Below are 13650 nucleotides of genomic sequence, written 5' to 3'. Positions count from 1 at the left end.
GTGTATGTTTATGTTTTTAAGAAACTACCAAATTGTTATCTAGGGTAATTGTTATCTAGAGTGTTATTACACACCTACCACAGTGTACAAGCGTTCCAGTGGCTCCACATTTTTGCCAACACTTGGCATGGCGAGCTTTTTAGTTTTAAATATTTTAATAGGTAGTGGTATCTCATCGAGATTTTCATTTGCATTTGCCTATTGACTAATGATATTGAGTATTTTTTCATGTGATTTTTTTGCCATTCACATGTCTTTGGTGGAATGTCTATTCATGTCTTCTGCCCAGTTTTTAGAGTTCTTTATATTTAAAAAATATTTTTGCTTATTGATTTGAGAGAGAGACACACATTGATTTGTTGTTCCACATATTTATGCGTTCATTGTTGATTCTTGTGTGTGCCCTGACTGGGGATCGAACCTGCAACCCTGGAGTATCAGGATGGCCCTCTAACCAACTGAGTTACTTGGCCACGACTAAGAGTTTTTATATTTTTTACTTACACACATCTTTATATATTTCATATACACACATCCTATATCAGATTTGTGATTTGCAAGTGTTTTCCCCCCAGCCTGTGTAGGTGAATTATTTATCTCCCATGTCATGGCAGCTCCAGGATTCTCAGTGTGAGAATTAGGAGGTTTTTCAAGGTGGGTCCCAGCTCAGAAATGATAATGTATTTTTCAGAATAAATTTTAGTGTTTTTTTCTGTTTCCAAATGTAAAATTTGCATGTTTAAAAAACATTGCTCATTGTAGACAATTGAAAAAATACTGGTAATTGTAAATAAGGAAACGAGACTGGAGCACCCTTGAGAACTCCAAGCAAAAGAAGCCCAACTGTCAAGGCCATGTGCATCAGAAGCATGAGGGCTTGGATGGACCACCAGTAGCCTTGGTGTAGCGGAACTAGTACAGGCCTCCTCTGTTTTGGGGATGGGGTTCTTAAGTGACTCTTCCTTCTGCTAAGGAATGCCTGGGAAGCATAGCCGGCTGGGTTTGCAGTTTGTTCCCCCTGAATATGAGGTGAGAGCTGCACTTGCAGCGCTCAGTCAGTATCTGGCCTGAGCACTTAATGTTTATAAAATGTAAACTAAGTGAAGGTCTTAACGTAGATGAAGTCATAGACGTCTTCAGAACATAAAGCTGTGCCAGGCTTGGGAAAGTAGCGATTAACCAAGAGCAAGATGAAATTAAACAAGTGTATTTGACTAATATTGGGAACTATATGAAATGTCCAACAGAAATGTAAGTGTGAAGGGCTCCTCTCCTCTGGTGCTTTATTGATGAGAAGCATCCAATTTTGGTGCCAAAAGGACTTGGTTTAAAATTCTAGCACTGCTGTTTACTAACCATGTGAACTTGGACCAACACTTAACCTACTTTACTTTAGTTCTTCCACATTGTGAGTAATTACGTGTGCCTGGTGGGTGCTTGTAATAAGATCATAGGAGTTAGAGTATGTAACGCATTTTGACATACTGTAGTGGAGTTTGCAGTTACTCCCCTTTTCCTTCCAAGTTTCTAGTCTTAAGCAGGGCATCTAACTCTGCGTGCCAGGGCGGGGAGCTAACCATGCGGCTTTCCCACTGTGAGAGCTGGCTCACAGAGGGAAGATCTTAGCATGGTAATTGCCAGGATAAACTTCTAGTGCTGTGTGTGTTTTTCAGTGACACGAAAAAAATATCATGGCGTAAAGACAACGTGATTTTAGATTTTAGTGTCTCACGCATACAGCCTTTTGGTGCACGAAGCAATTCCTGTAAAGAAACACCGTTGACTGACTTTAGGTCCCTAGTGGGATGAATCATTAATGTCAGCAGCAGGACTGATCACACGAGGCAATTCTGAGACTTGTATTGGAAAATTGGAACCATGGTCCCGTGGGAAAACATCGTGAGGTGGACCATTGTAGAGGAAGGAGTTCAGATGGTGCTCAGGTGGGCAGAATTCTAGGTGTGAGGGGGACTGGTACTTCTGTAACAAGTTGAGAGCTGCTTCCAGTGGGCATTTGCAGTGAACTGGTCCTTGCTGCCATTGGAGCTCTTTACAGTCTCTGCCACCTCTCTCTCGTTGCGGACCTGTTTCTTCCACGCCCAGCAGTGTCTTGACTCCTGGAGCCTCAATTCTCCCTCCTTCTCTAAATATGCCTGGGATTTTATGCTCTAAAGGGACGGGATATAACATTGTGCATTGCCAGTGTGACATACTATCACAAGGTGCTGCAGCCTGTAGATTGTTTCAGTTTTATGTTTTAGGTCTTGAAAAACCTAATGCTTCACTTAGTTATGTAAGGTATGAATTCTGTACACAATACTTGCATTAAAAAGAGATTCTCACACTACAGCTGAGTGTGGTCTGGCTTTCATAACCACCTGTCTAAACTTTGGGGGCCCGAGAATGACATACCAGAACGACTTTATGTTTCCCATGCTTATTCCATTTCTGATTTATAGCCAGACATGAAAAGGCATTGGGAATTTGAGTCCTTCTATTCAAAGGCTTTTATTTGTACATTAGAATAAGAACCACTTTTTAAAGGGCTCCTTTCTCTGTCCACCAAGCTCCTCGTTATAGCGCTGTAATGGCATGTGACACAGGGAACTAAACAAGCCACAGGGCCACACCTACCTCTAAGAGGGTAGACTGCAGTCCCAGTACTTGTCCTTAAGGAAAAGGGCCTTGAACGGCCCGCGTGATTCTGGGGTTCTCATTTGTGGTCACTGCATACTCAGCTCTCTCTCCCTGCCGTGGGCAAAATGACTCAGGCCCCCGCCCCGAGGACAGTAATCCAGATTGCCCCATTCAGTCAACAGCATCGTGCTCAAAGTTCAGAATTTCGTCACCTGGTCCGGATGTGGCACCACGTGGTCCGGAGACTTCATGAACTAAAAAGACCAGTAGTCTGTCCCTTGTGTCCCCTCCCACCCTCATGGAACTGAGAAAAATAACTGACAAAAACAGTCCCATAGAAAGGGGAGGGGTGGGAAATATAGAAGTCACAGAGTGGAAGCAATTCTGAAATCCCACAAAGCAGGCATTTCTGGGTACCCCCACCTTGAGTTGGAGACTGTTCATTAATTATGCCCAGATTCTGCTTCCTGAAAGAGCCCTTCACCCCCAGTCTATTATTCTCCATGTCCATTGGCTCCCCCCTTTTTAAAAGTTTCTCCCTTTTCTAGTAACTTCCTTGGCTACCACTGAAGTTGGCCCTGAGAATAGGCCACCTTTGCGGGCTGAGCAGTTTTCTCTGGCAGCTTCCTGTCTGTAGGGATGTGGTCCTCTCCTAATCCAGACTGTAACACTATTGTAACGCGACAACTCTCAAAAATTTTGCTGACTTTCTGATTCTAGTCAGCTTCACGTATCAATAGCCAGATCTAAAATTTTGGCTAGATATAACTTAGATTTTCTATGTTTCTCATCTTTTTTACCTCTATGTGTGTTCCCTGCTCCTTTATTTGGGTATCTTTTTCTCCCCAGCTTTCTGTTGGATACCTGTCCCCTTCATCTCCTTTTCCTGAGCCATTTATCCCGAGTGAAAGAGTTTACTGAGTGCCATATGAATTCACACAGGGGTTTTAATGTCACATGTGATGGCTATCCCCTGGATTTGATTCTGACTGGGGGTTGAGTTTTAATCAGCTTTTGTTCCTTCAAAGACCTTCATTCTGTTTTTAACCATTTGGGGTCGAGAAGTTAGTGCCTCTTCCAGTCTTTTAAGTCTGAACTTGAACATTCCTGATATAAACCAACCAAACATTTTTTGCCCTCAATTCTTTCTTGTATGGGTTTCTTTTATCTTACTCAGTTATTTTTTTTATTACATTCTTTGTCTTTTCATCTTTTCCTTTTGCTTTTTCTTCTAATCTTGTTTTTCACCAGTTTCCTAGAGGCCATGTCTCCTGTATTCTACTGAGGGCGCCAAACTATTTCCAGACTTTCCTTTTGCATCCACACCACTGTATCCTGTAAGCCCTTTCTTTGAGGATTCCAGAGGCTGTTCCTTTGCTCTTCCAGAACATTTTCTTTTACACATCACTTATGTTTTCCTTCTCCATTTTTTATTCCATTAAAAATGAAATAAAAGTGAAATCTGCCAGGTATGTTTTCTAATAACAAATAGGCTCCTTTACCTTCCACTTGGATCTACAGCCCAGGGCAGGTCGACCTACACAAATCCCAGTTCAATTCTCAGTTCTCAATTTCTCCAAGGCTTTTGCTCAGATAAAATCTTTATGAGCCCTCCCTGCTTGATTTTCTGGTTTGGGTGGGAAATATGAAAACAATGTAGAACATTTGCTGCCACCAGGATTATTCCTTTCTTGCTGTTTGTTACATTGCTGTGTTTATGGGGACTGGTATCCTTGCAGGGGCCCTTCCGCTTTCTTCCCAGTTGTTTTCTAGGAATGGCTGGCCTGCCTGAGTGTGCAAATATGCGAGGAGGAAGAGGGGAGGCGGGTGTCTGTGTATGTGTGGCTTGGGGGCAGAGCACAATCATCTCACCAGCACAAGTACCTGCACTGGTGGGGATTTGAAGCTGGCTGCAGTTTTACAGCGGGTAGAGTTCCTGAGTGTCTGAATCAGATAACCAACTGCCCGGGGTGTTTTCAGGTGGTCCTAGTTTCATGAGGCTTAAGCTGGTTATGGCACGACAGGTTTTTTTCCCCCCTTTCCTCAAATCAAATCAAATGTGTGATTTATGTTTGTGTTAAGCAAGATCCTTCCAGGTTCTGGTGTTATCTGTTGATTTGAGTTTTACATGTAGCGATTTCTTGGGTTATTTCCTGCGTGTTCAGAAATTGAGAGGTGCCGAGATTCCAGGCACGTGTGATCTTACACTGCAATTTCTGGCTCTGTCTTCTGACTCCTGGAGAGGAGCGCTCTTGTTTTTAAGTTTGGTAATGGAATTCCTAAACAGTAGATATTATGATGTCTTTGTATTTGGTTTTTTACTAGCAAGGGGAAGACTTCTACGGTTTCACTTGAACCTGGCGTTACCTAGTGTTTCTGTTTCAGACCGCAGCGGCAGCAATGTTCCACTTCTTCCGGAAGCCCCCAGAGTCAAAAACGCCCTCCGCACCAGAGAAAGAAGCAGATGGGTTTGTCCTTTTAGGTGAGTCTTTTTAAGAAATGAAATCATAATTTACGTGGATTATTTTTCTTTTCAAAAATTACTTGAAAGTTGTAGGGTTGATTTTTAAAGTTATTTCCCAGTGATTCCAGAATTAATTTATATGAAATCTATAAAAATAAAGTTCATTTATCATTTAGAATACTGTCATCAGGTCAGACTCTTCTTACGTATTGCTTTAGAATGTCCTTCAAATTAAGTTTGTAAAATTATCCCTTCTTTCCTCTGTGATAGGCTAGTCAACCTTTTTAATTGTTAAAAACCAGAAGTCTTGAAGAATGCTTATAATTTCAAGTTCTGTTTTATAAATAGCAAGCCTTTCTTCTTAAGTTAGCATCTTAAATTAAGTGGCATCTGAAATATAAATATTTGCTGAATGCAGTATACATTTCAATCCAGTATTAAATAGTGTCTCCTAAATGTTTAAGCCTAGTTTATTTTCTATTATAAAATTAATACTACAATACTACTAAAAATTATTAAGATTTTAATGGTTTAAAAAATATTTTTCAACGAACTATTGTATTTTTCCCAAGGGGAATTCTGAAAAATAACATTTTCTTCTTGTCATGTGTCTTTCCCTGAGGAAGGGATTTGTATTCTGATGAAGAGGAACCAAAACCAGGTTTCATTTCCCCTTGTGGCAGGCATTCTCCTCCACCCCGGACCTCCTCCCCGCAAATTTGGGCTCCTTCTCGGAGAGGATTTGCATGAACTCGTAGGGTGTTTACTCCCTGGGATGTTTCTCGGGTTCTGGTTTCCCACCTCCTCCTTTGTCCTGGCCCAGTCAGACGCCAGTCCCCTGGCATCTGTAGGACTGAAGAGTGATCCTGAATTTTCATTTTAGACTCTTCTAGAGCCATGGCTCCTGCTGTGCCTGTGACCCCACGCATTCTGAAGTATGGTGCGTGGGTCTCTGCCTCTCACCTTTGTCTTTAGGATCTGGCCTCTTGCAGAAAGGACACAGAGGTTTTATCTCTCTGGCCCTCCCCCAGTTCTTGGCTTTGATCTCTGGGCTATCAGGGTAGAGTTTTTCTCATAGTTAAATGCTCCCATACAATTATCCCATCTTTTCCACAGTCAAGTTCTGGCAGGCCTGTGTGTTCCGAATCTGCTTCATATGCCCTGGGACAGGGGCAGTAGCTGGGGTAGCTGGAGTTGTTTCTTTCCTGACCAGATCCCCTATACCTGAAGAAAAATACTGGGGCATAGTCTGACCAGGGCCTGTGATTTTTCCGGGGTGCCATCGACTGGAATAAAGTGGGGTACTGTGGACACGACTGCTTATCTGGCCTTTCTTAGCACGTCAGGAATTAGTGCCTTGGCTTCAAAGTCAGAACTGGCTCTGTCAACACCAACTTCTATTCCTCGAAAACTGCCAGTGTTGCTTCCCTTTCACTGAATGAATTAGCCTCACTAACAGAAGAACTTCAGGGCTGTCTCTGGTCTCCTGTGAAGTGTGAAGTTGCTGCTGCTTCAGGAGTTTCACGATAAATTCTTCTCTCCGAAATTTGCTTCAATAAAGCCCAATTTTCCAAACTCTTCTGTATTCTTTCTTCTAGAACACCTCTGTAGTCATAACATAGGCAGAGAATCTTGCTTTTTTCTATTCTATTTCATGAATAGAAATCTACATTATTCTTTTTGTTATCAATTGCCATTTAAAGGATGTGAGTTTAGTATACAGAGAATTAAGTAGAAGACAGATTAACAGGAAAAAAGCATACAGATTTTTACACGTCCATGGGAGCCCTCATAGAAAAATGAAGACCAAAAGAAATGGTAAAACCTAAGTGCTTATATACAAGGTTTAATAAAGAAGTAATTGTGGAAAAGTGACTAAAATATGTGGGGAGACTAACAGAAGATAAGAGGATTTTAACAAGTTCTCTCTGTATAGTTCTCTTGGCCTCGACTCCCCATCTCTGGTGATAAGAATGCTCCTTCATCCTGGCATCTTTCATATGGGGGTTTTATCTCTTACTTTCAGTTCAAAATCATCCTTATGCCAAAGTGGCATATTTTGGGGTGGTGTATCTGCCACCCTTTACCATGTTGAGCAAGTTATGTAACCTCCTGGGTATCATTTCCCTTATCTAGAAAATGAGCATGGTAACAGTACCAACCCCATCGGGTTATTGAGGGGATTAAGTGAGTTAGTGTATATAAAATGCTTAGAACAACCCTGTGAGTGAAGTGTTGGTATTATATTGTACAGGGGACACACACTCCTGGAAATGGGGAGGGGTGTGAGCTGCACGTGTGTCACTGGACACTCTGCCCCCTTGCTGAACAAGGCAGCCACAGGAGGGGCAAAGGCAAACATGGCCAAGGCTGGCCCTCATTGGTGGGAAGGCTGGACACTCCCACTGGCTTTCAGCACGCATGGGATTCTTGGAGAGGACTTTTAAATGGAATGCTGGGAAGCAAAAAGTCAGTTCTTTCCTCTCCCCTGGTGTGGGTGGGCGGGTCAACGGAGGCCACTGCAGGCCTGTGAGCTGCAGGAGGAAGAGGGCCTCACAAGTGGGAGGCCTGGGGGCCCAGACCCCTACATCCTGAAGCTGGATAGCGACTGGGGGCCAGCTAAGCCACCTGTGTCTATGATACTTGTGGGTGGGAAAAGAGGTTCCTGGCACAACCTTGAACTGAGCTGATAGAGGGTAACACAGTGATTTTTCTTTGGGTGTCTTAGAGGGAATGGGCTTTCAGGCAGAAACTTGCCATTATTTCCAAAGATCTTGCTGATAATAGTCAGCACTGTGAACAGATACTTGTTCTTGTGTTATTTTCGGTTCCTGAATCTATGTAGAAGTTGTAATGCAAATGTTTAAATAGCTATTTTTGATGTCATACTCTTACTTTTTCTTTCCTCTTAATTTTGTTACCCAGATATTTTAGGCAGAAACTTGCCATTAAATAAAAGAGTCCTTTCTTTTCCACTGAACTCTGTCTTTCCAGATTTGCCTGGTAGGCAGCAAGCAGTAGGAGCCCCCTACTGGTAGGGTTTGGTAACAATACCTCCATATACAGGTGAGAACTTAAACTTTTCCTGGTTCCTCCAGCTAACATACAGCAGATCTGAAATTAGCCCAGTCTGACTTCAGAGCTTACTGCCTACCCTCTTAAACACTAAGCTGTCTGTTTTTAAAATGTCATATTATAATTTTTAATTTTAAGACATTATGACATTTTTGAGATTAAAAAAAATTAAATTGTGTTCCTTACTGTTTCAAAGAGAAAGTGCTGATTTTCTTAGTTTTGCTTTTAATAAAGGAGGGTTTATTCTTAAAGTTTGACTTTAATTTTGACTACCCTCAAAATTTTCACTATTTAATATTTTAAATATATAAAATATTGTAGAAACCTGTAATCTCCTTAATGAAGTTGAGATTGGAAGATGGTATACATTGTTTAGTTAGCAAAAAAATCCCTCAACAGAGAAGGACTTAACTGAATTGACTGATAAAAGTCAGGACAGAATATTAGGAATATAGTTAATTGTCTTTAAAAATAGAATTGTAATGTCTTTAAAAAAAACTAATTTGTTCTGCTGAGTTGCTCTTTTTATCATGTGGTTCTGTACTGACACACATTCGACATTAGTCTCAGAGCATGCCGTGGGAGATATTTTGGAAAATGTCGAATAGGGCAAATGGTAGATATGAAATGCTATTATTAACATGGCCCCACACTTACACACATGTACTTTGGTTATCATATATCCATGTAGCTTTCTTTTCCTCACATGCAACAGATAACATTGCGGCAAATAAATGTATATGATTGGCATAACTTCTAAGTGATGCAACCAACTGAAGACTTAGAAACATGATTATATTTATGGCAATAACTTCTTATCGATATATAGTCTACAGAATTTTTAAAATTATCGTTGTATGTGGCCTTTATAACCTGTTTTTAACAAGGTCAGAGTAAATTATGTTGTTAAAAGTATAATTTTTTTTTCCCCACTTGAGTCTTTTCCCCTAGACAAGGCTTCCTGCTGAACACAAATAGGTTTTAGGTCACAATTATTAGATGGCGTTGCTGAGTTGCTAAAGTCCACACCTTGAGACCTGGAACTCAGGGTCGGGGCAGAGCCTAGGCACTTTTGTTGATAATAGGAATGTCCGGGCTGTTCATATACAATCAGCTCACTTTTGGATGTAAAGCTTCTCTGTTAAGGTTTCCAAAGCTTTTAGCCTTTGTAAAATGTTGAGTGTGCTGAATAAGAATAAGGGAAAAGGAACATCTAGTAGAAAAATATCCTTTCCCTTGCAGCCAGTTCCTATTCCCATAAGAAGGGAATAGCTATTCATTCATTCAGAAATGAAGTTGAAGTAATCTCCAGGGTACTCATTTTACACAAAAACAAATTGCAGTTTTCATTTGCATCACTGGGTGGCGATTTTTCTTAGTCTTATGCTGCCGTTTAAAACCCCAGCAAGCATGGTACTTATTTGTAATCACCAGGGTTTTATTCTGTTATGACATGTTTAATTGTACTTTTAAGACATTATCTTTAAGTTGATTACAAATTTGCTACTGTAGTGTACAACCTCATAGTTATTTTAAATTAAGACAAAGGGGTATCTATTGCCTAGATATTGTCATGTAATTCCTTTCAAAACTAAGACAAAAACATGAATTAGCTTAATATGCTATAACTAAGTGAAGGAAAAATAACAGCCATAATCCCCCTACCCCAGAATATGAAATGAAAAGGGATGATTTAGATTACTGTTGTTCAGTGATACTATTGACCAGATATCGAATATAACTGTGAAGCAGGCAAAATAAATTGGGCAAGAACCATTTCAGAGATTAAAGGAATTGGGTTACAGTTCAACTGAAATTCATCATCTTTTGCAGAATATGCAGGTGCTTCTTAAAGTAGGGCATAAGCACTTCTAGTTTCCATTAAGCTAATTATTTTGTAAAACTCATTGAATTTAGAATCAGAGTTTAGTAAATCACAGCAGCTTGGATTTTATCTTTTAAGTATTGATATTGAAATAAGTAATTTATTCTCACCTTCTGTTTTCCAGTTGAAATGATAAATCAGATTTTGAAATGTAGTGAGTTATTTTTAAGATTGTCCCCTACTGAATTCCTCATCCTGGAAATCATTCAAACCATGTATGCACACTAAAATTAAATTATTATGTTTTTATGTGGAGCTTTTTAGATAATCTCTTCATCTGTGTTCTTTTCTTTATTTAGAAGTGGAAATTTAATTGTGTACAGTAAAAATTTACATTCCAAGGAATGAGGGACTTTGATCATGTGTGGGACTGAAGGCTTTAATTAAAACAACGACAAAACTAAACAGATTTTCAGCACATGCTTCCTGTTTTTACTCCCTGTTCTTACAATAGAAGTATACCAAATCTTTAAAAAAAATAGTGTTTATGGATTAAAAAAGCGACTTACCCTCTCAATATCTCTTTACCCATGTATTTGATATCCACTAAAACTCAAATGACAATTTACTTTTTGGCCTTTTAATTCTAAAGCAAAGTGTGTTGGATTTTTCAACTAACTTCATTATTCGATTGCTTATTTCCCATTAAGAACTGTGGAGTTGTAGATCTAATGGATAGAACTAGCAGAACTTTCACATCAGTAGGTTCTTAATTCTGGTTTACCTGTTAACGTAGAGGCACTGCAGAGATGAAAATGTGCAGGCCAGGCTGTCCTGTGGCGTGGAGGGTGAGGTGGGTACCATCCTTCCTCATCCTCTTGAATGTACAGAGTGAGAGGGAACTTGATGGGGCAGGGAGAGGTGCCAACTGTACTGAGAGGCAGAACTGAGCCCTCTGTTTCATGCAATTTATTGTGAGAAAGTCATTCGTTCTTCCTGGGGCTCAATAGACTCAGCTGACTCCAATGTAAATTAGGACTGTTGTCTCCCTAACTCCGGTGTTCTAACCCTCCTGTGCAGTAGGGGGCACTTTGAATATACACTGGTACTGGGACCACATCCCTAATTCTGATTAGATGGGCCTGGGGTTTGGCCTGGACACGTTTTTTTCCCCAGAGTTCCCCAGGGTAGTTCTAGTGTGCATGCAGGGTTGAGAGGTACTGCAGTTCACTCTCTCTAATTTAGTAATTGTACACCATCCAATAATGTGTTTAAGACACTTCGAAAAAGACCTCATAAAAATACAAAGTTACAGTTTCTCTTCCACTGTAGTTAAGCCATAAACAAACAAAAAGCAAATAAAACCACAGAATTCCTAGGTTAAACACACTTCCTCTCAAACATTAAATAGGCCAAGAGCAGAAAGCTTCACAATTCTAAGAAATGAAGCGTTCTAAGAGTAATATATTTGGAACCTTAAATGTACCTATGTGTGTTTAAGTCAGTAGAGAAGTTGGGAAGTATTTTATTAAATTAATTACACCAATTGAATTCCAGGTGGACCATGACTCTCTTTGTCTTAGAGCTACAGTGTAGATTCACTTGAGGTAAAATTACTTGACAGATTAGCACCCATAAACTTTTCAGAGCACTTCTGAGGTATTACTTCTTTGAACTAAAAACGTCAGGCAGTCATATTTTTAGCATAGCTATTTGGGGTAATTGACTGGTTTACTACCGTCCTGTTTCCTTCGGCAGGGAAAAACCTTAAGTATGCACACCCCATTACATAAATGGAGTGTCCTCGAGTATTTCCGTAGTGGCTTCCATAGTGTTCTCTCTTCCACATCTGAGACTACGTAACTGGGAAATTGTTGCCTACCTTTGTATTTTAACTTAGAGTTTATTCTTATTTCTTTCTGTTGAGGAAGTAACTAATGAGGGTGAAATTTAAGTAAAATGCACACAGTGTGAGCATTGTACCTTGTACCAGAATTCATGTAGGGCTGGGGAACCCAGCTCTTGTCTTACTGGTAATCTTAGGAATACTGCAGTAGTCTTTTATATTTAAGTGGTCATGTCATTCAGCTTCTGGGTTTTTTTTCCCCCTTTGAGGGCAACCAAAGTATATTAATGAAAGGAAGAATTTCCTATTGGGGTTACACATTAATCTTTATACACGTGAATTGATGAAAATTTTAAACATCTTTTTTGTTTATTATGTCATGGTAGAATTATGGTGTTACCTCTGAATTGCATTATCTAATAAATTAAACCAGAAGAAAAACACCTTAGATTAGTGTGATATAATCTTTTCATATATATATATTTTAAATATTTTAATTAAATATTTTCTTATTTTTAAAAATATTTTATTTTTATAGAGGAAGGAAGGGAGGGAGGAAGAGGGAGAAAAACATCAATGTGTGGTTGCTCCTCATGTGGCCCCCACTGGGAGCCTGGCCTCCAACCCAGGCATGTGCCCTGACTGGGAATAGAACCGGCGACTCTTTGGTTCTCAGTCCATGCTCGACCCACTGAGCTACACCAGCCAGGCAATCTTTGCATATTGTAGAGTCATTGAGTGAACATTCCTTATGTTCACCTTGTCTGCTTCAGGCTCTCGGCTGCTTGTTAAAGGTGCTGCAGATTCCTGGGCCTGACCCATACCAAGTGAGACAGAATCTTTGGAGCTATAGCCTGAGAATCAGCATTTTTAAAACCTCAGCAGACGATTTTTGTGTGTGCTGACGTTTGAGAATTGTTGGAATACTTATTTTGTAATGTGTGGTAGGAAAAGAAAGCCTTCCAGCAGGTGAGACAGACTGTGTAAAGTATGATGAAGAAGAATGTGGGCCACTCGCAGGGCCAGTGAGAAGTTCTTGGCTAACTAGAGAAATGCGTCTAGAGGGGTGGTTTGTTGTTGAGGCTTGTGAGCCGTTCTGAGACATTAGCATTTTATCCCACTGACAGTGATGAGCTATGGGATATCTGCCATTGTAGAGCAGTGAACTAGTGTTTTGTTTTGCCTTTTTATCAGAAATGTATTAGCAGCTTTTAAAACAGATAATTGTTAGTTTCATCACAACTGAGAATTATTTTTAAATTTTCATTTTTAATATTTTTAAAGATGATTGCAACATCGTCTCCTGAACGCATCGGTGAAAAAGCGTGCAAGTATACTTGTACCAGGTTGGCAGGATAAGACAGCGAACCAGCAGCAAACCAATGACTTATATTGGGCCATCATGCTGCAAGTCATTCCATCAAACACCTTAAGGCTAACAATATCCTTTAGCTTCAACATGATACAGGGGCCGAAGCTACTAGTTGTCCTTCAGTGTCTGTTAACCTGTTTTTCTTAGTTAGCAGCGTATTACATTGCCATGTGGCCATTTTGCAGTTGAAGTTTCTGGCCAGTGGGATATAAGAAGAAACATTAGACTGCAGGTTCCAGGAGACCTTTTAAGAACACAGCGGGTAGAATATGGACATGATGAGGTGGTGGAGTACTGGCCGCCACCTTGGACCACAAGGGCTAGAGTACACTGTGAGGATAACCCCAGAGGAAGCTGGGAAAAGCTTGGGTCCTTGAAGACTGTAGAGCTGCCCTACCTGCCGTATATGTTTTCCTGTGAACCTTCTTCCT

General features: G+C 40.3%; 1 protein-coding gene across 1 annotated transcript in view; it reads left to right on the top strand.

Annotated features, from left to right (window-relative positions):
* Positions 1-13650, top strand: part of UMAD1 (UBAP1-MVB12-associated (UMA) domain containing 1) — a 199555-nt gene that overhangs the window by 13439 nt on the left and 172466 nt on the right. The window contains exon 2 of the mRNA XM_024577275.3: positions 5023-5119. Coding sequence (XP_024433043.2) covers positions 5038-5119 — 82 coding nt within the window. The 5' untranslated portion in view covers positions 5023-5037. The remainder of the gene's footprint in view (positions 1-5022; positions 5120-13650) is intronic.

The sequence above is a fragment of the Desmodus rotundus genome, chromosome 6 (assembly GCF_022682495.2).
Source record: "Desmodus rotundus isolate HL8 chromosome 6, HLdesRot8A.1, whole genome shotgun sequence".
Lineage (NCBI taxonomy): Eukaryota > Metazoa > Chordata > Mammalia > Chiroptera > Phyllostomidae > Desmodus > Desmodus rotundus.
Note: the sequence above shows the minus strand (reverse complement) of the source record. Positions and strands in the feature narration are given on the sequence as shown.